Consider the following 24,376-nt stretch of genomic DNA (forward strand, 5'->3'; position numbering starts at 1 on the left):
GTTGTGTGAAGGGTATTGTACAGATACAGCATCAAATAAGTACTTATGCATTAATAAAAATTAAATAAATTCACCATTATACACTTGTTTACCTTTTCTTTTTTTACATAAATACATACGTGTGATAAAAGTATCGATAGTGAGCGCCTATAAATTTGCTAAAAGCGATATTAGTATAATTAATAAAAATAGCAACAATATGTGACCATATAAAGTGCATGAGCGACATAAAACTTAAAAAATATATAAATATTTCTGTGAGATTAAAACACATTCAATGTAAGATTAAAATATAAATTTATTTACTAGTGCATAAAAACAAAGTGCTATGCATGTAAAATACATAAAATTACCCAGCTAGAAGTACAGCTGTCTGCAATTAAAGACAAATGGCACTTGGAAGTGGGAAAATCAGAAGAGGAAAAATAATTGGATAACACGCTGAAATTGGATTCTGGTCCCAAAATGGCATTCAATGTCTTCACCGAACCTAGTGGGACAGAAATACAGAATTTCAAGTTACTACTGGTTGATCGTGAAAAGGCTGGCACATGAAGAGTGGATATGCTAGAGATGGTGACTTGTATAATGAACAGAAAACAAACAGTGAATTGCTTGAACAACGCAAGATACTCCAGAAGGATATCTTTCAGCAGCATTTGGACAATGGAGATGTACACGTGCGCAAGATTGGACCGAAGTATTAAAGTTGGGAAACTCGCTAAGAGTGTCTTGCAAAAGGTGGGTGAGATACCTTGCAGCAGGGACATTCAGCTTCCCGTTATGTCTGAAGTCTTCACAAAGGGTTACAGTTCCAGATAATAAAGCTGTGTCTAAAGTTGGTGCTGTGGAGCTAACAAATGCAGATGATGGTCATTTGTCCCTTGAAGCAAAGGTACAAGATCTACATAAGCCTACAGAGATATTGATGGCTTCCAAGAATGAGACAATGGTGTCGCCATGTGATCAGACTGCTGTGAATGTGACCGGGTCACACAATTTTGCAGTAGAATACAGAACCCAAGAAAATTAATATTGACAGTCTTGTTAAGTGTAATACTCCTGTATGTGAAACAGTGCATTTATGCAGCCAGCATGGAACTTGCAATGCAGCTAAATTTGTCTGTGAGGTTGCAAATTTCTCACACATTACAAGGCTTGAAGCAGGTAAAATTGCTGAACAGAAGCTGAAATTAAAGACCTCTGTGGAGGATGAATCTGAATCTGTGCTGATGGAACATGTTGAAGTTAACTATATTTTCTATGAGCAACAAGTGGATGCCCAATAAGATCCGAGAGATATGAGCATTATTGAAGTGGCTGATAGCCATCAAACTCATGAGATAAAGTTTGTGGATCGATGGAATAAGCATTCGAGTATGTTTTGTGGACATGAGTCCAGAATCTGAGAGTGGCTGTGCCAGTACGTCCTCAGATATAAAGCCAAGGTCTGAAAATCATGATATTGGTGGTTCTCAGGATAATGGTGGCTCTTTGAGAGGATGAGTTACCAGACAAGCATGCTAGTAGCCAATACAGTGCATCAAGGCTGAAAGTTACAGCAGTTCAAGCAAAGTCTGCCAATTGGTGTGCCAATAAGAGGTTTAAGCATGAGAAACCTTAACTCTGTTAAGAAGAAAACAAGAAGCAGCTATTCTTTGTTTGAACCTTAAGGGTCAAAGGAAAGGTCCGTTTCCAACAACAGAAGTGTACATGATAAAAGTCCTGGTTCCCTGCCGTCTGATGTGAGGGAAATTCATGACATTCTTAAATACAGCAAAAAAAGAGATGAAAGCTGCTATAATGTCAGGTTAGATGTTCAAAGAAAAGTATTGGAATTGCGACAGAAGCATAAAAGGCTTTATTTTAAATGTGTTAAAATAGAAAATATTGTCACACAACTGCTGGGCGATTCACACAAACATATATATTTCCATCAGGTCAGAAAAAAAGGAGACCCAGGAACCTGGAAGATGAGGCCACCAGATGACAGACAAGTCTCGATGATATTCGTAGATGAAGTGAAGGGTGGCGATAATTAATGGGAACCCCACAGAGTAATTCAATTGGTTTGGGTGCCCATTAATTATCGCGCCCAAAAGCATCGGCTTTAGCAGCATAACGCGACTAAACCCATCTAAAGTCCTGTTTAGGGTGCCCAAACCAGACTTTTTTGCTAATTTCTTCTTGCCACCTCAGGAGGCTGAAAGCAGAAATGCGTGTGCCTGTGGCACTTGCGTCCGATCAGAGCAACAATTGAACTGCTCCGTCAGAATCCCATTAGTTAAAGCCGCAAGAAAAATAATTGAACCTTCTCCCCTTGATCTTATTGTAAAGTGAAAAACTAGTAGTCTAAACACAACACAACAAATTAATGTACAGGTACCAATTAATAATCAAAATAGATAGCATATTATATAAACAGATATATAGTATGTCCAACTATGTCCTCCAATGGACAAGATAGAGAACAATTGTGCAAATAGCCTGAATAGTTATAGTAATTAGTGTAGAGGTGGACATTTACCATGTGTTCTCACAAATCAATGTATGGACATGAATTCTGAATTATACCAGAATATTCTAAAGGAAAATGTCAGGACATCTGTCCATGAGCAGTATCTCAAGAGAACGTGGGTGATGCAGCAAGACAATGACCCAAAGCAAACAAGTCATTCAACTAAACAATGGTTAAAGAAGAATAAATGTAAAGTTTTGGAATGGCCAAGTCAAAGTCCTGACCTTAATCCAATCGAAATGTTGTGAAAGGACATGAAGTGAGCAGTTCATGGGAGGAACCCCACCAACATAACAGAGTTGAAGCAGTTTTGTATGGAGGAATGGGGTAAAATTCCTCCAAGCCGATGTTCAGGACTAATCAACAATTACCGGAAATGTTTGGAAGCAGTTATTGCTGCACAAGGGGGTCATACCACATACTGAAAGCAAAGGTTCACATACTTTTGAGACTCACAGACATGTGATATTGGATAATTTTCCTCAATAAAAAAAAAAAAAAATGAGCACATCTACTTTTTTGCCTCATTTGTTTGATTTCGTTCTACTGTTAGGACTTGTGTGAAAATCTGAGGTAGTTTTAGGCTGAATTTCAGCAGAAATATAGAAAATTCTTAAGAGTTCACAAACTTTCAAGCACCATTGTATGTGTGTATGTATATTAATATATATACATATACATACACACATACAATGGTGTGTGTGTATATATATACATACACACACACACACACACACACACACACAGTCAGGTCCATAAATATTGGGACATTGACAGAATTTTCAGATTTTGGCCTCTATTCACCACCACAATGGTTTTGAAATGAAACAAACAAGATGTGCTTTAACTGCAGACTTTCAGATTTAATTTGAGGGTAATTACATCCAAATCGGGTGAACGGTGTAGGAATTACAACAGTTTGAATATGTGCCTCCCACTTTTTAAGGGACCAAAAGTAATGGGACTATCAACTCAAAAGCTATTTCATGGACAGGTGTGAGCTATTCCCTCGTTATTTCATTATCAATTAAGCAGGTAAAAGGTCTGGAGTTGATTCTAGGTGTGACATTTGCATTTGGAATCAGTTGCTATCAACTCTCAATATGAGATCCAAAGAGCTGTCACTATCAGTGAAGCAAGCCATCATTAGGCTGAAAAATCAAAACAAACCCATCAGAGAGATAGCAAAAACATTAGGTGTGGCCAAATCAACTGTTTGGAACATTCTTAAAAAGAACGCACCAGAGAGCTCAGCAACACCAATAGACCCGGAAGACCACGAAAAACAACTGTGGTGGATGACAAAAGAATTATTTAGCTGGTGAAGAAAAACCCCTTCACAACAGTTGGCCAAATCAAGAACACTCTCCAGGAGGTAGATGTATATGTGTCAAAGTCAACAATCAAGAGAAGACTTCACAAGAGTGAATATAGAGGGTTCACCACAAGATGCAAACCATTGGTGAGCCACAAAAACAGGAAGACCAGATTAGAGTTTGCCAAACAACATCTAATAAAGCCATTACAGTTCTGCAACAACATCCTATGGACAGATGAGACAAAGATCAACTTGTACCAGAGTGATGGGAAGAGAAGAGTATGGAGAAGGAAAGGAACTGCTCATGATCCAAAACATACCACCTCATAAGTGAAGCATGGTGGTGGATGTGTCATGGCGTGGGCATGTATGGCTGCCAATGGAACTGGTTCCCTTGTATTTATTGATGATGTGACTGCTGACAAAAGCAGCAGAATGAATTCTGAAGTGTTTCGGGCAATATTATATGCTCATATTCAGTCAAATACTTCAGAACTCATTGGACGGCGCTTCACAGTGCAGATGGACAATGACCCGAAGCATACTGCAAAAGCAACCAAAGAGTTTTTTAAGGCTAAGAAGTGGAATGTTATGCAATGGCCAAGACAATCCCCTGACCTGAATCCGATTTGCGCATGCATTTCACTTGATGAAGACAAAACTGAAGGGAAAATGCCCCAAGAACAAGCAGGAACTGAAGACATTTGCAGTAGAGGCCTGGCAGAGCATCACCAGGGATGAAACCCAGCGTCTGGTGAGGTCTATGCGTTCCAGACTTCAGGCTGTAATTGCCTGCAAAGGATTTGCAACAAAGTATTAAAAAGTGAAAGTTAGATTTAGGATTGTTTAGTTTGTCCCATTACTTTTGGCCCCTTAAAAAGTGGGAGGCACATATAGAAACCGTTGTAATTCCTACACCGTTCATCTGATTTGGATGTAATTACCCTCAAATTAAATCTGAAAGTCTGCAGTTAAATCACATCTTGTTTGTTTCATTTCAAAGCCATTGTGGTGGTGAATAGAGGCCAAAATATTAAAATTATGTCAATGTCCCAATATTTATGGACCTGACTGTATGTATGTGTGTATATATATATATATATATATATATATATTTATTTATTAGGGGTGAGCGGGTTCGGTTCTACTCGGTTCCGTTCGGTTTTCAAAACAGAATGTTATTGGCTATCCAAAACTCGTGACAGCTGATAGCCAATAAGATTCGGTTTTTAAATCCGAACGGAACAGAGTAGAACCGAACCCGCTCACCCCTAATATATATACATATACACACACATACCACAGAAAGGAACCTCTGGAAACAGTTTATGCATTCAAACTACGTCAGTCTTTTTGGTGCAAGAAGCAGTTTCTGCATTAAAACCGTTTTCAGAGGTTCTTTTCCACACATGTATCGTTTGGTTTAGCACCTGAACATATGGAGTGCCTACCTCTGTGCACAGGCACATATATATTTATATATATGATCACTATACACATCCCCAGCCACGCCGAGGTACACATGACATCATGAAGTGGTCAAGTGTGTGTCACGCTGTTGCGATGACTTTGCCACGGCATGCATGGATGGCGCTCATTTGTCACAGGGTGTTCTTCTTGTGTATTTAAGGTAAGCACTTTGTGTTCTTGATGAAAGTCCATTAAAGTACAGAAACATTGAAATAAGGACACTGTCTGTTTGACTTTGCATTTGAATGATACCAGCAGTACCGCCTCATTACTAACACATGTATACTATATATTTAATTATATTCATGGCACAGGTAAGTGCAACTTATAGTCCACATTACAGACACTAATTGTTTTCAGAGCGCAGTATATTATCTTTTTTTTCATTTAAAAATGATCTATCTATGCTTTAGGATTAACTAGGGAAAACTATCAGATGGTGATACTCTTTCCACCATGTAAGTGGGAATACAGAAACAAGAGGATGGTATAAATCTATTCCTGTTCTGGAGGTTACAGTTTGGAGTACTTCTAGTAAGTTTGTGGCATATACAGTATATCCATTGATTTGTGCACCTATGCAATGGCTAAAGCTGGGTACACACTAGGACGATGTCTGCCAGATATGTAGTTTCCGTCCGAATCTGAATTATATATATCGGCTGGATCGTCCAGTGTTTATGGACTATCTGCATGCTCCCTCGATCGCATGCGATACCGCCCGGTCAGCCGTGCTGCACAGCCAACATCACATGAAGAGCCGCTGCAGGTAATGGAACGAGGGATCGTTCTGTTGTTCATTACATTGCTCAATGTGTACCTACGGTAGGATATGTTGGCCCATCCGGGTACACATCACTAAGTGTGTGCCCAGCTTAAGTGTCAGAATGCCAAATCAGAAGTAATGAAAATGCAATCTCCCACACAATATATTTTAAGGGCAACAGCCTACATGGTACAACATTAATTTTATTTGTCTCTCTTGCCTATATAATGTCTCACAGCCTCCCAGTCCTGAATGTTAAGACACTCTCCTAACAAGTGCCAGGCGCAATGCATACTTGGAAGAATCATCAGTCTTCCTCACAGAAGCAAGCTGGTGCTGCGCATAACAAAATACCAATGGTGAACAGATGTTAGGAGTTGATATGGTGTAGTGAAAAATAATTTGTGGGGGTTAACATTTAATTTACACCCAAAAAAACCCTAAAACAATAAAACAGCAAAGATATGGGAGGGGACGGAGTGAATTTTAAGCAACGTATACAGATACAATCCACACCTCCTTCATTTTAACTGTAAATCTTCAAGAGAGACTCAGACCATGTAACGTCATTATAGGAGAACCTGAAAAAAACCCATCCCAAAATCTATTATCCCATTCTCAATTTTAATGTCTCTATTAATTTTAGTCATTTGTTCCAGACTTTTTTTTGTTTTAACTTTCTCTTTATTTTCCATTGTTTCTTCTCGGGCACTCTACTTTCCAAAATAAATGAGTTGTTTTCCTAGAATAAAGAAAATTAAGTCAGTAACAGTCAAGTGCGATGGATCTAAATCAAAATACCTTTTGCTCTATAGCTAATGCTGTGCTACATTTCTTATGATGCTTAAGCTAGGCAACTACTGAACATTACAAGGAATGTAATATACAGATGTGTCCCTCCTTGCGCGTTAAACAGCTCTTCTAGTCATGACGTGCTGTGGCTCGGTAGCGCCGAACGTCTTTTCGTGCGACTCTTTATCTTTAAATGCATCTTATTCGCACAGTGATGCAAATTGTTAGCACAAACAGCTTCTGCTGATAAAAATGATATGCAGCATGTCTATGTTCTGTGTGCAAGTGCTGGTGTATCTGCATTCCAAATGCTACGTTAGTGTCAGCGGCTTTAACACTATAACGTAGCAATTCGAATGCAGATACACCCGCAGTTGCACACAGAACAATAGTCATGCTGCATATCATTTTAATCAGCAGAGGCAGCTTGTGCCAACAAATTCACTGTGCGAATAAGACGAATTGGAAGGTAAAAAGTTGCACGAAAAGATGCTCAGCGCTAAAGAGTCACACAACGCCCCTGCATTATCTGTAGCGTGACTTGTAGTGCATGGAAGATAGATGTGGACACATCTGTACACTATATGGCCAAAAGTATGTTGATAACCAAACATCACATTCATATGTGTTTGAACATCTCATTCCAAATCAAAGGGCATTAGTATTTAGTTGGTTTAACAGCCTTTATTTTTCTGGGAAGGCTTTGCACTAGATTCTGGAACATGGTGGTGGGGATTTGTATCCAATCAGCCACAAGAGATTAACTGAAGTTGAGCAATTAGACCTAGCACGCAGACGGTATTCTAAATTCATTGATGAGGATATCAGGGCTCTGTATATGCCAGTCAAAGTTCTTCTTCACCACTCTAAGCAAATAATTTTTTGTGGACCTTGTTTACTGCACGGGGGAATTGCTTTACACTCCAGCTGTCATTTGGCGTTGATGAGCCGAGACTTGTGTGTGGCTGTTTCTCCCGGAGAACATTTCTCCTGCTGACACTGCCTCCCGAAGCAGTTTATAGCTCTGTAGTAAGTGTTGCAACTGAGGACAATTATTATTGTGCTACATTGTTCAGCACTTGGTGGCCTCATTATGTCAGATTGTGTGGCCTATCAATTCACAACAACAATTCTACTGCTAATATTTGATTAACTATTTAGATGGAGTATGCACATACAACAGGCCAAGTAGTGTAGTAGTATCTGATGCATACCAAAGGAACAAGCAGTGAATATTAATAAAGCACTAGAGTGAACAGGAAAAACAAAGTCAAATTAAAGCAAAGTATTTAAAACTGGTATTATTTAAAGCTTTTCTTGAGAAATTAGTATAATGAACATATGTTCACTTGTAATTACTTAGGGGAAGATCTATCAAATGCTTCTTTTTTACAGAAGTCAAAATCTCCTTAAATAAATTTATCCCCAAAACTCTTTAAGCTACTAAAAAAGTAAAGTTATTGTAAAACTTACCTTGTTAACTCTCTTTCTTCGAAGTCCATAGGGTCCACAGGGGAGGCAATGGGGTGTAGGTGGGACTTGGAGGACCCGACACTAACAGCAGAGCTTTTCAATCCTAGGATGTGCCAGTCCTCCGCCCTACACCCCGCCCACAGCCTGAGGGCAACTCGGTTTTGTTAACAAGCCCAAGGCAGGAGCAGGGTAGGAGAGAAGGAAGACTGGTAGACAGAAGAATCACACTCTCACACAGAGAAGGAAACAAGTGACCAAGTGAAGAAACCCATAGAAGCCAGGTGCGTCAGGGCTGGTGACCTGTGGACCCTATGGACTTCGAATAAAGAGATAACAAGGGTAAGTTTTACCAGAACGCTCCTTTTCTTCTTCAGGGTCCATAGGGCTCCACAGGGAAGACAATGGGTAAGTCCCAAAACAGTTGTTCAAGGGCGGGGACGCTCCTGAACTGAGAGGAGAGCCCTGCGCCCGAAGGAAGCATCTTGACAGGTAAATGTATCAAAGGCATAAAACCTAAGAAAGGTGTGGACAGAAGACCACGTGGCCGCCTTGCATAGGTGTTCAGCAAAGGCGCCACGCTGGGCTGCCCACGAGGGACCCACAGAGCGAGTTGAATGAGCAGAGACTGTAGACGGCACAGGAAGGCCCGTCTGAGTATAAGCCTGTTAGATAGTCATGCAAAGCCATCTGGTCAGAGTCTGTTTGTTAGCTGGCCATCCCTTCCTATGGAATCCATATAAGATGAAGAGGGAGTCCGATTTCCTCATGGATCTAGTACGGTCCACGTAGATCTTCAGAGCACGGACCACATCCAAAGAAGCCTCACCTGCTAAGAGGTCTGGTGACTGAAAGGCTGGGACCACAATTTTCTCATTAAGGTGGAAACGAGAAACCAGTTTGGGAAGGAAGCCCGTGCGCGTTTGAAGAACAGCCCTCTCCTGATGAAAGATTAAAAAGGGGGAGCGACATGAAAGCGTCCTTAAATCCGATACCCTACGGGCAGATGCTATAGCCAGAAGAAACAGAGTCTTCGTAGTGAGCCACTTGATATCCACTGATTCCAGGGATTCGAATGGAGGTTCCTGAAGTGCATGGAGAACCACTGACAAATCCCACGGAGCAACAGGAGGGACAAAAGGGAGATTGTATACGTAGTACACCTAGTAGGAAGGTGTGAATATCCGGTAGAGGAGAAATTCTGCACGGGAACCAGATGAACAGAGCGGAGACGTGCAGTCATAGTTTCTAGGAGCACACCACTGGAAATAAGTATGCCATATCCAGTGCTAAATACTGTCCGAGACCAATTTACATGCTCTGAGCATGGTCTGGACCACAGAGTTAGAAAATCCCTTAGCCCTTAAGAGGGATGTCTCAAGAGCCAAGCCGTTAAAGACAGGCGGGCCAGGTCCGGATGTAGACAGGGACCCTGAGACGACAGGTCTAGTCATAGAGGAAGTTGAAGAGGAAAGTCTATGGAGAGACTTTGAAGATCGGAGTACCAATGGAGTCTGGGCCAAGCCAGAGCTACCAACAGGACTGTGCCGCCTTCCTGTTTGAACTTCCGAAGAACCCTGGATATTGGAGGGAAGAGGTACGCCAAATGGAAGGTCCACCTCACGGATAATGCGTCCAAGAAGAGTGTCGGGGTCCCTTGTCCTGGCTACATACACTGGAAGTTTGTGGTTGTGTCTTGAGGCCATGAGGTCCACATTCGGTAGACCCCAGTTGTTCACCTGGAGTTAAAAGACATCTGGATATAGAGACCACTCTCCTGCATGTACGTCGTGACGGCTGAGGAAACCCACTTCCCAATTGAGAATTCCTGGGTTGAACACTGCGGAGAAGGCTGGGAAATAGCGTTCGGCCCATGTGAGAATGCAGGACACTTCTGCCATTGCTGTCCTACTTAAAGTGCCTCCTTGGTGATTGAGGTAGGCCACTGCTGTGACGTTGTCGGACTGTACTTGTACTGGCCTGCCCTGAAGAATATCCTGAGCCAGAGTGAGAGCTCTGTAGATAGCTCGGAGTTCCAGGATGTTAACTGGAAAGACTGCTTCGGCTGCAGTCCAGTGGCCTTGGAAGGAGTGCTGACCGGTCACTGCGTCCCACCCGCGGAGGCTTGCGTCCGTGGTGAGAAGTGCCCAGTCCGGGATCCAAAAGGGGCGTCCCTTGTCTAAGTGGAACTTCTGTAGCCACCAGGCTAGAGACAGGCAAACCTCCGGGAAGAGGCCCATCGTCTGGGATCTAAGCAGATGGGGCAGCCCGTTCCACCTGGAAAGGATCAGGTGTTGTAGGGGCCTGGAGTGAGACTGAGCGAACTCCACCAAGGTGTACACCATGGGTCCCAAGGTCTGCATTTCAGAGTGAATTGAAACTCTGTGACTCTGTAGTAGCCTGCGCACCGGTGTTGTACAGAGAATTCGTCTGCTGTCAGGAAGATTCTCTGAACCTGTGAGTCCAGGAGGGCTCCCAGATGTACCATTCTTTGAGGTGTCAAGGAAGACTTTTTCCAGTTGATCAGCCAACCTAGATGGCAGTGAAGAATTTCTGGGGAGCTGGACAACAGCAAGAGATTGTCTAAGTATGGGAGCAGTCTGATCCCTTGATGACGAAGATAGGCCACCATAACTACCATGATCTTGGTAAAGACCAAAGGAGCCGTTAAAAGGACAAAAAGGCAGAGCCTGAAATTGGTAGTGTTGCTGTAGTATAGCAAACTGGAGATATTGTTGATGAGAAGGCGCTATAGGTACATGTAAAAAGCAACCTAAATGTTCAGAGACATCATAAAGTCTGCAGGCTCCATAGCCAGGAAAATAGAGTAGAGGGTTTCCATACAAAACCTGGGCACCCTTATAAACTTGTTGAGAGACTTGAGGGTGAGGATAGACCGATTTCTGAACTAAGAAAAGGGTAGAATAATAGCCCCTCCCTCACTGTGAGGAGGGGACCAGAGTTATTACTCTTGAGTGCAGTAAGGACGGAGTGGCCTTTTGGAGCAGCAGGGCCTTGCTTGGGTCCCATGGAGGTCCTGTGCAAAATAACTACTGGGGGGTCACCTCAAGAAGGAGAGGGCATATCAGTGGGAGAGGCCCGTCCAGTCAGGCTGAAGGCTTCTAGTAGTCCAGGTCTGTTTGGTCCTAGGCTTGGAAGCCTTAGTTGATGCCTGATGCTTTGGAAAGGACTGATCTTTAGCTTTTCCTTGAGGATACATCTGAGGCTTCGCATTATATGCAGAGGGCAGGAACGCCGTCTTGGAAGCTGCCAAGGTAGTCACAATTTTGTTTAATTCTGGGCCATACAGGATATCCCCAGAATAAGGCAGAGACTAATGCCTTTTTAGAATCTGAATCTGTCTTCCATGAGCGGAGCCAAACAGTACGGCGGGTTACTACAGAAGTGGCAGATGCCTTGGAAGCTAGGAGAGCTGTATCCAGAGCTGCTTCACCCAAATAGGAGGCTGCATCTCTAATGTGAGATATGTAGGACAGCTGTTTCCTCGAAGCATCAGAGGGAAATGTCTCTTCTAGGGCTTCTGCCCAACTCTCAATGGCTTTTGCCACCCAGGGCGTAGCCCTAGCAGGACAGGTAATAGTTCCTGTAAGAGAGAATATAGATTTTAGATAAGCTTCCATCCTTCTATCCGTAGTCTCCTTCAAGAAGGTTGTAGTATGGATAGGTAAAGTAGCATTCTTAACTAGATGTGTCACTTGGGAATCCACTACAGGGGGAACTTCCCATTTAGTGCAATCAGTAGCGGGAAGAGGGTAAAAGGAACTTAAACGTTTAGGCAGCCGAGATCTTTTACTGGGCCTCCATGCCTCACTCGTATGATCAGATAGCTGATCAGAGAGGAAACTCTGGTAAAACTACATTTTGGTCGCTTAAATACTGTTTTTTTGGCCTTAGGAGCGGGTTCTGTCTCTTCTATTTGAAGAATAGATTTTACAGCTCTCACAAGTGCAGGTATATTCAATTTAGAGTGGGGTTCCTGTCAACGGAGGGGAAGATGGAGTGAGATAGGTCTGCGTCTTCTGCCTCCGCAGAAGATAATTCAGAATCTGATAGCTGGGTGGACTGGGAAGATAACACAGCATGCTTAGTAGGTTTACTAGGTAAGGGTCTATCCTTTTTTGAGAATTTGTTGAAAGGCTGTAGAAGTATCTGCCAGACTCTACACTGAGGTAGAAAGTAAGTCTACCCACGGGGGAGGCAAATGAGTTGCAGGGAGTACCTGCTTTGGCCATCCCATCGAGGCAGCTACCACAGGAACCGCTAGGTGGTCCGCAATTTTTGCCAGCACTTGTGAAAAAGTAGCCCAAGGTGGGTCCTGAGGAGTGGACACAGTGGCTGATGGGCCCGGGGCAGTATAACAAGAGGCACAAAGACCTCCTGAATGAGGTCCTCTGAAGTTAAGCCTGCTGAGCAGGACTTACAAGACACCAGAGTGGGAGCAGCAGGCTTGTTAGTCTTGCCTCTGCCAGACATAGCTGCAAGAATAATGTAACACACAATCTGACAGTGCAGTGAGCAACCTAGATGTATGTGTAATATGGAACAGTGTAGTGCGCAACAGAGATATATAGTATGTGATAACCCTCGCAAATATAGGGAGATGTGAGGTACAATGAACCCCCAAATACCTTACTATGCCAGGATTATAGTAGAATAAAGGGAACGGTATAAGCGGACAGTAACCGGAAGGAAAGAAAGAAAACAGCAGCGCTAGCACAAGTCATATACAAATGCAGAATATACAATATAACTGCAGTGGGCACAAAAATCAAATACACAGACCACAGTGGCTGGTAGAATATAGCGTTGTATAAACCTTGCCCCTCGGAGAGGTATACAAGAGGGAGAGGTATACTGGACCCAGTGTTCCCAGAGACCTGAATGCAGAAACTGGCTGCTGTGAGTCTCAGAGGGGGTGGAGGAGCAGCTCAGTAAGACTGCAGTGGAATGTCGCCCTGAGCTGGGGGAGCGGCTGGAGGGAGATGCCTTCCCCCTATGCTGACATGCACCACCGGGTCCCCTGGCTTTAATTGTGCCCTGCGCCAGTGCTAGTAATGCCCTGGTGGTCTAGTGGAGTCCCGGACGAACCTCCGCCAGTCTGTCTCCTGAGACCGGAGGCAAGACGGCGCATAGTTGCAGGTTCCCGCTAGGGGGGGGGGGTATCTACCTTATCTGTCCCCTGAAGCCCCGGATGCAGTCTGGGGTCCGGAGAGCCTTGCTAGCTAGGTCCCCCTAAGAGCCCCGCCGGGAGTACCTAGCCAAGGCCTGGTGTCACGGTGCCGCGGAGAGTTGATGGGGCAGCAGTGCAGACTTCCAAAGGACTGCCTCGCGCTACTGCTCAGTAGTAAAATAAATGAAAATAAAAGTAAAAATTATAAAAATAAGCTTGGGCTGCTTAATAGCAGCCCCACTGTTAAAACGGTGATCCAGCTCCTGCCGGACACCAACAAAACTGAGTTGCCTTCAGGCTGTGGGCGGGGTATAAGGGGAAGGACCGGAGCATCCTGGGATTAAAAAGCTTTGCTGTTGGTGTCCGTCCTCCAAGTCTCACCTACACCCCATTTTCTCCCCTGTGGACCCTGAAGAAGAAATAAATACATTTACAATCAATTGAGGCGATTATACTCTGCTGGACAAAATTGCTTTTTCCCCATTAATTTGAATAAGCAATTAATTTCAATATACACAGAATATACCCAATGAAATACAATGCCCACAGATATGAATGGGAAAAGCTCAGTCAATCACAAGTAAGGTTTACATGCTGGCCACTTGTGATTGGCTGAGCAGGTACTGACCTCCAGATTCCACTCATAAAATAAAGTCTATTGTGTAACTGTTTAGCAAGCCTTGGCTTATGGGAAATACTTAGGGTGGGGATCCAATTAGACACTGTGTTTACCCGGAAACTAATTATCCGCGCAGCGCAGGGAAATGCGACTCAATGAAATAGCATTTTTCCCAAGTGGTAAATCAGGGGTTAACGTTCAGAAACCCACTGATTCCACGTAAACTGTGCATGAAACCCCCGATGGTTCCTGTTCCTTTCTAGATCCTGAACCTGCGAGGAAAAGTCCACCTAGGGGTGATGACGCACGTTAATTGGATTGCCGGCTGCTGGTAATTAGCCGCAGGGTTGGATTCCCCCTTCAGCTTTTAGTTCCACAACTTCCAGCAATTGCTGAGACTTCTAATTCCACAATTGCCAGCATGTACAGTTAATTGCTGCCACGAATTCCTGTCACTTGAAGCTTATTCTTTTTTTTAATTCCCATTTATTAAAATTAATGATACATTTCTTAAGGGTTTATGAGGCAAATGTCATGAATGGGAAATCTCACCCTTATCACTGGTTTTCAGGTAATAATTGTTTACATCATCCAGTGGTTTATGCTTTTTTGTCTTTCAATAGTAAAATTATCTTTCAACTGTAGCATCCTAGTAATGCTGGAGTCTTTTAATAAGGATAAATAACATTTCTACATATACATCTAGATGAATCAATTCAATTAAAATAAAACAATGAAATATGATTGAATATTTGGGATAGGATAAGGTCTCTTCATAAAACAATGATACACTGTTGCTGAAGTAATCAATATCTTCTTTGTAATCATTCAGTAGTGTAAAGCATACGTACACACTTTACAGATCACTCTGCAGATCAGATCAACGTTCCAATCCTCAGAGAGATTACACTGCGCAACAGTGAAAATGTTTCAAACGTGAAAATAGTAACTTCTAATACGAGATTTCATTCAGATTTCAGCATGCAAAGAACGAATATAACATTAAAAAAAATGCTCAGCTCTCGGTTCCAAGATATGACCCATTTATGATAATGTAGGGGTATTTTGTTAAATACTAGGGCATTTAGGCATCTATAGATTGGCAAACCTGAATATGTTTTTTTCACTGTCTGCATATAGCTTGCATCAAGTGAAGGTTAAGAGTGATGTTCCTTTCATTTAGTTTTGTGGTTATAATTTACGTTAAAAGCCAGGATGACATGCAAAGGGAATGAACATAGATGGGTAAATATTCAAGTACCTGAGAGGAAAATTTCCACTTTTGAATGACGCTAAAGTTAAGGAAGAGATCTTTGTTGGTCCGCAAACTTGTTAAGGATGAAAACTTCAACCAAATCCTCCAGGTTAAAGCGAAAGTTTGTGAAGCCTTTAAAAGGTGTAGTGCATGGCTTCAGGGTAACAGAAGAGCTGAAAACTATGTTGAGATTGTAAACAACCTTCTAGTAAAAGTACCATCATATAAACTGCAACATGTCACTCAAAAGTTACTTTCTCGACTATCATCTGAACGTCTTCCCTGACAACTGCGGGGCAGTGAGTGACGAACATCGTGAGCGATTCCACAATTTTAGCAATGGAAGGAAGATATCAGTGTAGGTTCTATGCTTGCTCGTTTTTCCTCGATCTCAACTTAGTATGACTATTTTTAAAAAGGAAACAAATTAATAGTATTTCTTTGTTGTACAGTGCTACTGGATCAGTGTGCACACTGAAAATACTGCCATATTTTTAGCTAAGTGTATGCTTTCTTCAAGGGGATCAAGAGGTCAAGCATTAGAAATTTCAAGCAGGACTAAAAACCCCAACCTCCCAAACCAACCAATAAAGGAGTGTGTGAATCAGTTAATGCTCCTACATACACAACTATGACATTTTTGGGCCGATCAGCCAATTAGCCCTTTAATTGCATAAGTGTGTACCCCAGTTTAAGCTAGAGAGGCTCCTGAGCTACAATGCACACCTGAGCTGAGGAGCACTCAATCTGGCAACTTATTTCAACCCCCTTACCCCTTATAAAATTTACCATACACAGAGTCGGATAATAGAGAAGACAACCTAGGCTTCAGCTTAGGACCCAGTGGGCACCAAGGGGCCCGGCCTACACTAAAAAATGTTTTTTTCGTACGAAAGGAGAGAAGGGCTCCAAACTAATATCTTGCTTAGAGCTCTCCAAGGTTTCTTAATCAGACTCAGACATATATTAGACAAATCAAACTATGGGGGGAGGGGGGGATTTCAAATAGACTGGATATTTTTTCAGATGGAATAAAACAGAATTGTAACGCTTGAATTATCTTTGGGCAATTCAATTAGATCCCATCTAATTTGCCTGAAAAAATATCTGTTTTCGGGAGAATACACATAGGATCTGTGATACGTTCACAGATCCTGTGTGTTAACGCTGGTGCCTGCCCGAAAACAGATAGTCATCGAGCATTTTGTTTCGGAGCCTGCTGAGCTCCTGAAAAGAAATGCCTGATAAGCAGGGACGCCGAGAGGATGGGGAATTACCAGGTCTTGTTGGAAGGCCCAGAGTCTGATGTCGCTGCCCAGCATACACCACCAAGAGCTTCGACCGGGATCTCAACACCCCCTAGTATGTCTTCTGCTATCCAATGGTACCACTCTGAAGTTTTCGTCCAAATCCATCTAGTGGAAGGCTCAAAACAGGCTCCCAGGGTCAAAGTAATGCCCAGGGTACACCAAGATTAGGTCCGACTGGGACCCTATCCCCCCTAAAACCTGTCCAGGATCCGACTGGACCACCTCGCGTTGGTTTTATCCCAATCGATGCAGGGGTGTCCAAATGCATAACCAGACAGACGTACAAACTGACCAATTAATTTTATTTATAAGATAACTGATATTATATCTGGAACTCCATTAAAAAAAAAAGGTTATGTGCTTAATTACATATTATATTGTATACTGAATAGGTAAGGATTACTGTAGATTCCAATTTCACTTTTAGGAATGTAATGCATGTAGCCCTTAATTAAAAACACAGGTATGTGTCCCAAATGATCAATGTTGCAAGTCTAACTATGCACATTCAGACCCCACTGTTAGATATTTCACTCAACTGTGATTTATTTTCATATCTATGTAGTCCTTTATTCTTATTAATATTATACACTGAAGTGCCAAGAGTCATGGGATAGATGCCTAGTATCGTGTAGAACCTCCTCTAGCCAGGCGAAGTGCATCAACTTGACATAGCATCGAAGACCTTTGGATAGCTTCCCACAGCTCCCTGATATTTGTAGGTGCAGGATCTTGGATGCGAATTGAACCTCTCCACCACCCATAAATGTTCGATTAGGTTCACGTTAGGCGAAAGTGGTGGCCACGCTATTCATCAAAACTCTCCAGAATGCTCCTCTAACCAATTCTGGACAACTTGAGACTGACGATATGGTGCATTATCCTGCTGGAATGTTCCATCATTGTGGGGGTACATGAAGTCCATGAAGGGCTGCAAAGGTAAGCAATCGATGGAATGTAGCAGTTACCGGTCAATGACATGTCCAGGGAGACTAGCGGACCCAACCCATGCCACGTGAACACACCCCACTCCAATAAGGAACTACTAACAGCAAGCATGGTGCCTTGTTGAAAACTGGGGTCCATGGCTTCATGGGGTCTGCGCCACACTTGAACCCTACCAGTGCCCAAAGCAACTGGAACCGTGACCCATCAGACCATGCCACATATTGCCAGTCCTCCAGGGTCCAATTAGCGACGACACGAGGGCAGGTGAGGCGATGTGTCCGGTTTAGTAGTGTTAACAGGCACTCTGGTGGCTGTTCTGCTCCTATATCCCATGGAAGCTAAAAAACGCAGCACTGACCTACTGGATATGTATCTGGTACCTCATGCATTGATTGTGGATATGATTTAAGCCAGTGCCGCTTGTATGTTACCACAGACAATTCTAGCCACACAGCGCCGATCACGATCATTAAGCACCTGTGGTCGGCCACTGTGCCGTCCACGGTGTGTGGTAATGCCTTACATGAGGTATTCCTGGTACACACGTGACATCATACAGTGCCTTGCAAAAGTATTCACCCCCCTTTGCATTTTTCATGTTTTGTTGCCTTACAACCTGGAATTAAAATGGATTGTTTGAAGGTGTGCATCATTTCGTTCACAAAACATGCCTACAACTGTGAAGTTGCGGTTTTTTTTATATTGTGAATTAAACAACATTTAGGACGACATAATAGAAAACTTCAGCGTGCATAACTATTCATCCCCCTAAAGTCAGTACTTTGTCGAGCCACCTTTTGCGACAATTATAGCTGCAAGTCACTTTGGATAGGTCTTTATGAGCTTGCCACATCTTTCTCCTGGGATTTTTGTCCATTCCTCAAAGCAAAACTGCTCCAGCTCCTTCATGTTAGATGGTTTCCGCTTATGAACAGCAATCTTCAAGTCTGACCACAGTTTCTCAATTGGATTGAGATCTGGGCTTTGACTAGGCAATTCCAACACATTTAAATGTTTCCCCTTAAACCACTCAAGTGTTTCTTTAGCAGTATGCTTCGGGTCATTGTCCTGCTGGAAGGTGAACCTCCGTTCTAGTCTCAAATCACAGGCAGACAAACAGGTTTTGCTCAAGAATATCCTTGTATTTAGCACCATCCATCTTTCCCTCGACCCGAATCAGTTTCCCAGTCCCTGCTGCAGAAAAACATCCCCACAGCATGATGCGACCACCACGTTTCACTGTGGGGATGGTGTTCTTGGGGTGATGGGATGTGTTGGGTTTGCGCCAGACATAGCGTTTTCCTTGGTGGCCGAAAAGTTAAATTTTAGTTTCATCTGACCAGAGCACATTCCTCCATACATTTGGGGAGTAGCCCACATGCCCTTTTGCAAACTCAAATTGTGTCTTCATATTTTTATCACTAATGGCTTTTTTCTGGCCACTCTTACATAAAGCCCAGCTCTATTTAGTGTAGGGCTTATTGTGGTCATATGCACAGATACACCAGTCTCTGCTGTGGAACTCTGCAGCTCCTTCAGGGTCACCTTTGGTCTCTGTGCTGTCTCTCTGTTTAATGCCCTCCTTGCCCGGTCTGTGAGTTTTGGTGGGTGGCCCTCTCTTGGCAGGTTTGTTGTGGTACCATGTTCTTTCCATTTGATGATGATGGATTTGATGGTGCCTTGGGGGATCATCAAAGATTTGGATATTTTTTTTTTTTTTTATAACCCAACCCAGAATTGTACTTCTCAATATCTTTGTCCCTGACTTGTTTGGAGAGCTCCTTGGTCTTCATGGTGTGATGCCTCTTGCTTAGTGGTGTTGCAGCCTCTGGGGCCTTTCAAAAAAGGTGTGTTTATACTGACAGATCATGTGACACTTAGATTTCACTCAGGTGGACTTCATTTCACTAATTATGTGACTTCTGAAGGTAATTGGTTGCACCAGAACTTTTGAGGGGCTTCATAGCAAAGGGGGTGATTACATTTGCACATGCCAATTTTCAGAATTTTATTTATAAAGATTCTTTTTTATATATATTTTTCTCATTTCACTTCACCAAATTAGACTATTTTGTGCAGATCCATCACATAAAATTCAGATTAAAAAAAATAATAATTTAAAGATTGTAATGTAACAAAAAAAAGAAAAAAAGCCAATGGGATGTGAATACTTTTGCAAGGCACTGTAGATAGAGGAATGTTCAAGTCACCTTGCCATAAGTAGCCTAGCCAGCGTTTAAACTGACTCACGAGATACCAGATTACAACTGATGCAGGTCTGGACATTTCCAAGATAGTAAAGTTAAACACCACGATGCTAAGTTTACCTATCTTTAAAATAGTACATTTGTTTATTGTTCTGTTGACCCTACTACTTACATTTATAACAATAGTTATGGATGTGATACAAGTAAATTGCTCATGGCTTTTCAGACCAGAGGGCAGCAATTTGCCAGGACTATATTTAATAATATCTGCTTTGTGTTATGCCCTCTATCAAAAAGCTCTTACCACAATTTCTACATCACAGTCCTCTGCTTTATCTTCATCACAATTATAATTTTCTCTAGAACAAAGAAAAAAAAAACATTTTAAAAATAGACAACTTTCTTCAGGATAATTTGTAATTACCATTAGAAGTTCCAATACTGTTGAGGATGAGCAATAATAATAATATGAACAATCGACTTTAAAATTCCCAAATATTTTTTTCCCCAAGTTTATCAAATAATAAAGGCATGAATCAAAAAGTGAATATTATCTGAAATTGAACAAACAAGCTGAATAAAGCAAAGTCTTGTCTGGAAACAATGAAACATGAGCTCAAGAAACGTATAGGAGGTAAAGTAGAGAAAACTTGTTCAGGGGGACTGAAATCAAGATTGTACATGGAGAATGGGGTTTCCTAGAATGTACACAAGTGACAGTGGTTAAGGGGAAAAAATGTATTAATACGTTTTATTCAGTGGAATATAGAAAGGGGGCATAGGCTGATCTATCTCAGAGGTACAGCATTCCATGTATAATATAATGGTATAATTAAGCAAGAGCATAAGATACATATCTAGGTATGTGAAGGCCGAAAACTTCATAAGGTCAAGAAGAAAGTTAAACATAAGCAAAAACTAATAGGACAATAATTTGAAGCACTCAACCCAAATGCAGCTTCTGATGAAAAACAAAATTAAAAATCACCATAATACAGAACATAGACATGAAAAAAAATATTAACCCTCAAAGCACAAAAGGGGAAAAAAACAGTTAAATTAAGGAAGAGTCTAATGAACATGTGGATAGTCTCATGCTCCTTGGATGCTGCTTGGAACAAGTACACCTTGTATAAATGCTCGTGTTGCTCTTCAAAGAATGTCTCGGACAAATAAGTTCCACTGGAAAGTGGAATAGAGCGATAATGCAGTACAGGTGATGTATACATGATTAGTGCATGGGTCAAAGTGGGCCTACACCACTCACCCTGCACCCATTAACTATACTGACCTTCAGGCCAGCACTGGGGAAATCACCGGGAAAATATCACAAGTGATATATATGAAAGAAAATAAAAAACATGTAGTGTATTACCCTTGTGGGGGTGAGAGGTGTGTTGGGGAGATACATTTATTAAGTAAAGAATATGATGCTATGAGCCCCTATAGTAAATTCCTTACTTTCAATATTTAAAAAATATGGTCCTCAGGCTCCTCTTCAGATGGTCAGTCCCACCTCTGCAGTGGGACTACCTGTGGGGGAAGAGGAGGGGGAGAACTCTGGCTCCCACTGCTTATGAAATGGATGGGACAACTTAGGGCTATATATAATATGAGATATGATATAGATATATAACAAAACACAAGGTGGCTAAAATGGAAATAAAAGAATTGTGTACATAAGTGACATTCTTATAAAGCTTATCTGATGTCTTTAGGTGAATCCTCAGATTCTCCGCAAATAATGTTCATCTATAAAGATGCCTGTTTTAAAAACTCTACCATAGTGCAAAACTGACTTTATTAAAACTGACCACAAACAAACATCCAAAAAGTTCACAAATTAATTAGCACTTTTACCTCACTGCTGAATCTCTTTCTACATAATACCCTATGATGTACCTATTTGGGTTCACAATTTTATTTCATTTTTTTGAATTATAACAAAGTTTGGATGCATTTAGAAGAACTGCATTGGAAATAATGGCAATACGTATTATTAGTATAATAAAATGTAGCATGTTATGTTGCAATGCAATAAATTATGAAACAATAATGCAACAGCATCTTACCCAGACTCAGAAATGGGTGAAATTGGTCCATCTTCATCTATGTATGAATATTTACGCAATCCAAGGTCTCCATTTTCCAACTCTTTATTTGAATCCATACTCTTCAGAGAATTTTGCAAGTGGTACTCAAACTTAAGTCTTTTTATGTGGTTCAAAAACCCACCAAAAACAAATTGCTGCAAGAATTACATACATTAATTGTATGCAGTATAGTAATAAAACATGAACAGCTACAGATGTGTTCTCTTGCATCTTTGTCGATCACCCTACAAAGATGCGCACACATTGCGACATGCAATTAGCCACAACCACGTGTGCAACGCTATGCCGCGTTTCCACTATGGAATAGCGGGTGCGAACACAACACGCATACCCGCTCGCGGATACGCATTTCACGGCATGTGTGGCATGATTTGCCGCAAAAGATGCAAGAGGACACATCTGTACTTCCACATACAAAAGAGCATTATAATTTAATTACTGTTCTTTTATACAATGCAGGGTGTGTCAGTGTGTACGCAATATCGCACGCTCCAGTGTGTCGTTCGTCACCATGGCTCTGGATGCGGCAGGGGAACATATCGGGCGGTCGTACACCAGATCGCGCAGTGTTTACGGACTGCCCTATATGTCGTCCAGTCGCATCGGGCATTGCTGGTTACACACACCGTCAAGTATGTACCCAGCACTGCAGATATGTCCTCATGAACTGATCATATTTACACCATACGGCACGAGATGATGAGACACGTAGCACACCATATTTTTATTTCAATAAAAGCCGCTCACAATGTACTAAACATGCTAGGCTGCGCCTTTCACTTCTCAGGAATGGAATAATATACAGTATCAGTACATAGCAAGTTGCAGATGAAGCACAACGGACCTTGTCGTGAGGACAAGATGTGGCCGCTCACATCGGAGCCCTTTTAACACAGATTCAGACTAAGTCTCTCACAGATGTACAAATGCGCAAACCCCAGTGGTCAGTGTACACTAGCTGTACAGTTTTGTTGCTTCCAGTAGTTATATTTATGTGACTAAGATGCAAATTTTGAAAGGAAAAGATGGACCTGGTGCGCCAAGAGAGGCTATTTGGCGAGACTTGAGCCACAGTAGAAAAGAACACATCTGTACTAGTTGGGACCGTAATAATTATACAGTTCAGAGTATGTGGATAGCATATTAATTAATTAACAATCACACAGTTATGGACATATTCAAATGGAAGCAAGGTTTTCTCCGCAAAAAAATCACGCGGACCTCGCACCCAAATTTGGATTACAGTGGGTGTTCATGATACACGCGGTTTAATTTTTTAAAAATGCATGCAGGGTTTTCAGTACTGAAAACCCTGCAGTGCAATAAAGAAAAGAAAAAAAAAGACTTACCGGTCTGGTGGTCTCCACGGCTCCCAGTCATCTCCCCTCCATCTATGCACTGGGGAGGGAGCTGCTGGGAGGGAAGGTGGCTTCTGGGAGATGTAGTTCTCCCTGCTGCTAGCTCCGGGGGCTCACACACACACGGGGGTCACACAGACACACACAGAGTGCTGCAGAAGACCTGTTCTCGACAGCTTGGATGAAAAGCGATATGGTAAGAACTTACCTTTGTTATCTCTATTTCTACGAAGTCCATAGGGTCCACAGAGTTGACCTTGGGGTATAGCTGAATCTGGATCCATGGGCACCACGCAGTTAAAGCTTTTGCTGCTCCCAAGATGCACTGGGTCCATCCTCCTCTATACCCCACCCCGAGCCAAAGGCACCTCAGTTGGTAAGTAGCCAAGGCCGGAGAAGTACAAAAAAAACAAAAAAAAAAACAAACAGAGAGAAGGAGGACTGGAACACACAAGAACCATACTCACTGAAAGGGAGACGGAAAAACCGGTGACTAGCCACATAGCCCATATAAAGCCAGGAGCGTCAGGGCGGGCGCCCTGTGGACCCTATGGGCTTCGTAGAAACAGAGATAACAGAGGTAAGTTCTTACCATATCTCTTGTTTTCTACTTCAGGGTCTATAGGGGGTCCACAGGGTTGACCTTGGGGATGTCCCAAAGCAGTTCAACTAAGGGCGGGGACGTTCCTGTGCTGAAAGGAGAATCCGGCGCCCGAAGGATGCATCCTGAGAGGCGAAGGTGTCAAACGCATAGAACCCTCAGAAAGGTCTGGATGGAAGCGCGAGTGGCCGCCTTACACAGCTGAACAGCCGAAGCGCCACGGCCAGCAGCCCATGAGAGACCCACAGACCGAGTAGAATGAGCCTTAACAGAGGCCGGAACAGGCAAACCCTCCTGTGCATAAGCTTCACAAATAACCAAATGAAGCCAACGGGCCAAAAGTTTGTTTGCCGGCAGGCCAACCCCTCGTGAAAACCAAAGAGAACGAACAAGGAATCTGAGTTACGAATGGAACTAGTCCGGTCCACATAAACTTTGA

The 24,376-nt window shown here is 42.4% G+C and overlaps 1 protein-coding gene across 1 annotated transcript in view; it reads right to left on the reverse strand.

Annotated features, from left to right (window-relative positions):
• Positions 1-5,718: 5,718 nt before the first annotated feature.
• Positions 5,719-24,376, reverse strand: part of TAF1D (TATA-box binding protein associated factor, RNA polymerase I subunit D) — a 32,063-nt gene continuing 13,405 nt past the window's right edge. Inside the window, exons 4-6 of the mRNA XM_088445913.1 lie at positions 21,937-22,112; positions 20,169-20,223; positions 5,719-6,814 (exon numbers count right to left, since the gene is read on the reverse strand). Of these exons, the coding sequence (XP_088302039.1) occupies positions 6,719-6,814; positions 20,169-20,223; positions 21,937-22,112 (327 nt within the window). The 3' untranslated portion in view covers positions 5,719-6,718. The remainder of the gene's footprint in view (positions 6,815-20,168; positions 20,224-21,936; positions 22,113-24,376) is intronic.

The sequence above is a fragment of the Taudactylus pleione genome, unplaced genomic scaffold (assembly GCF_031769625.1).
Source record: "Taudactylus pleione unplaced genomic scaffold, aTauple2 ptg000391l, whole genome shotgun sequence".
Lineage (NCBI taxonomy): Eukaryota > Metazoa > Chordata > Amphibia > Anura > Myobatrachidae > Taudactylus > Taudactylus pleione.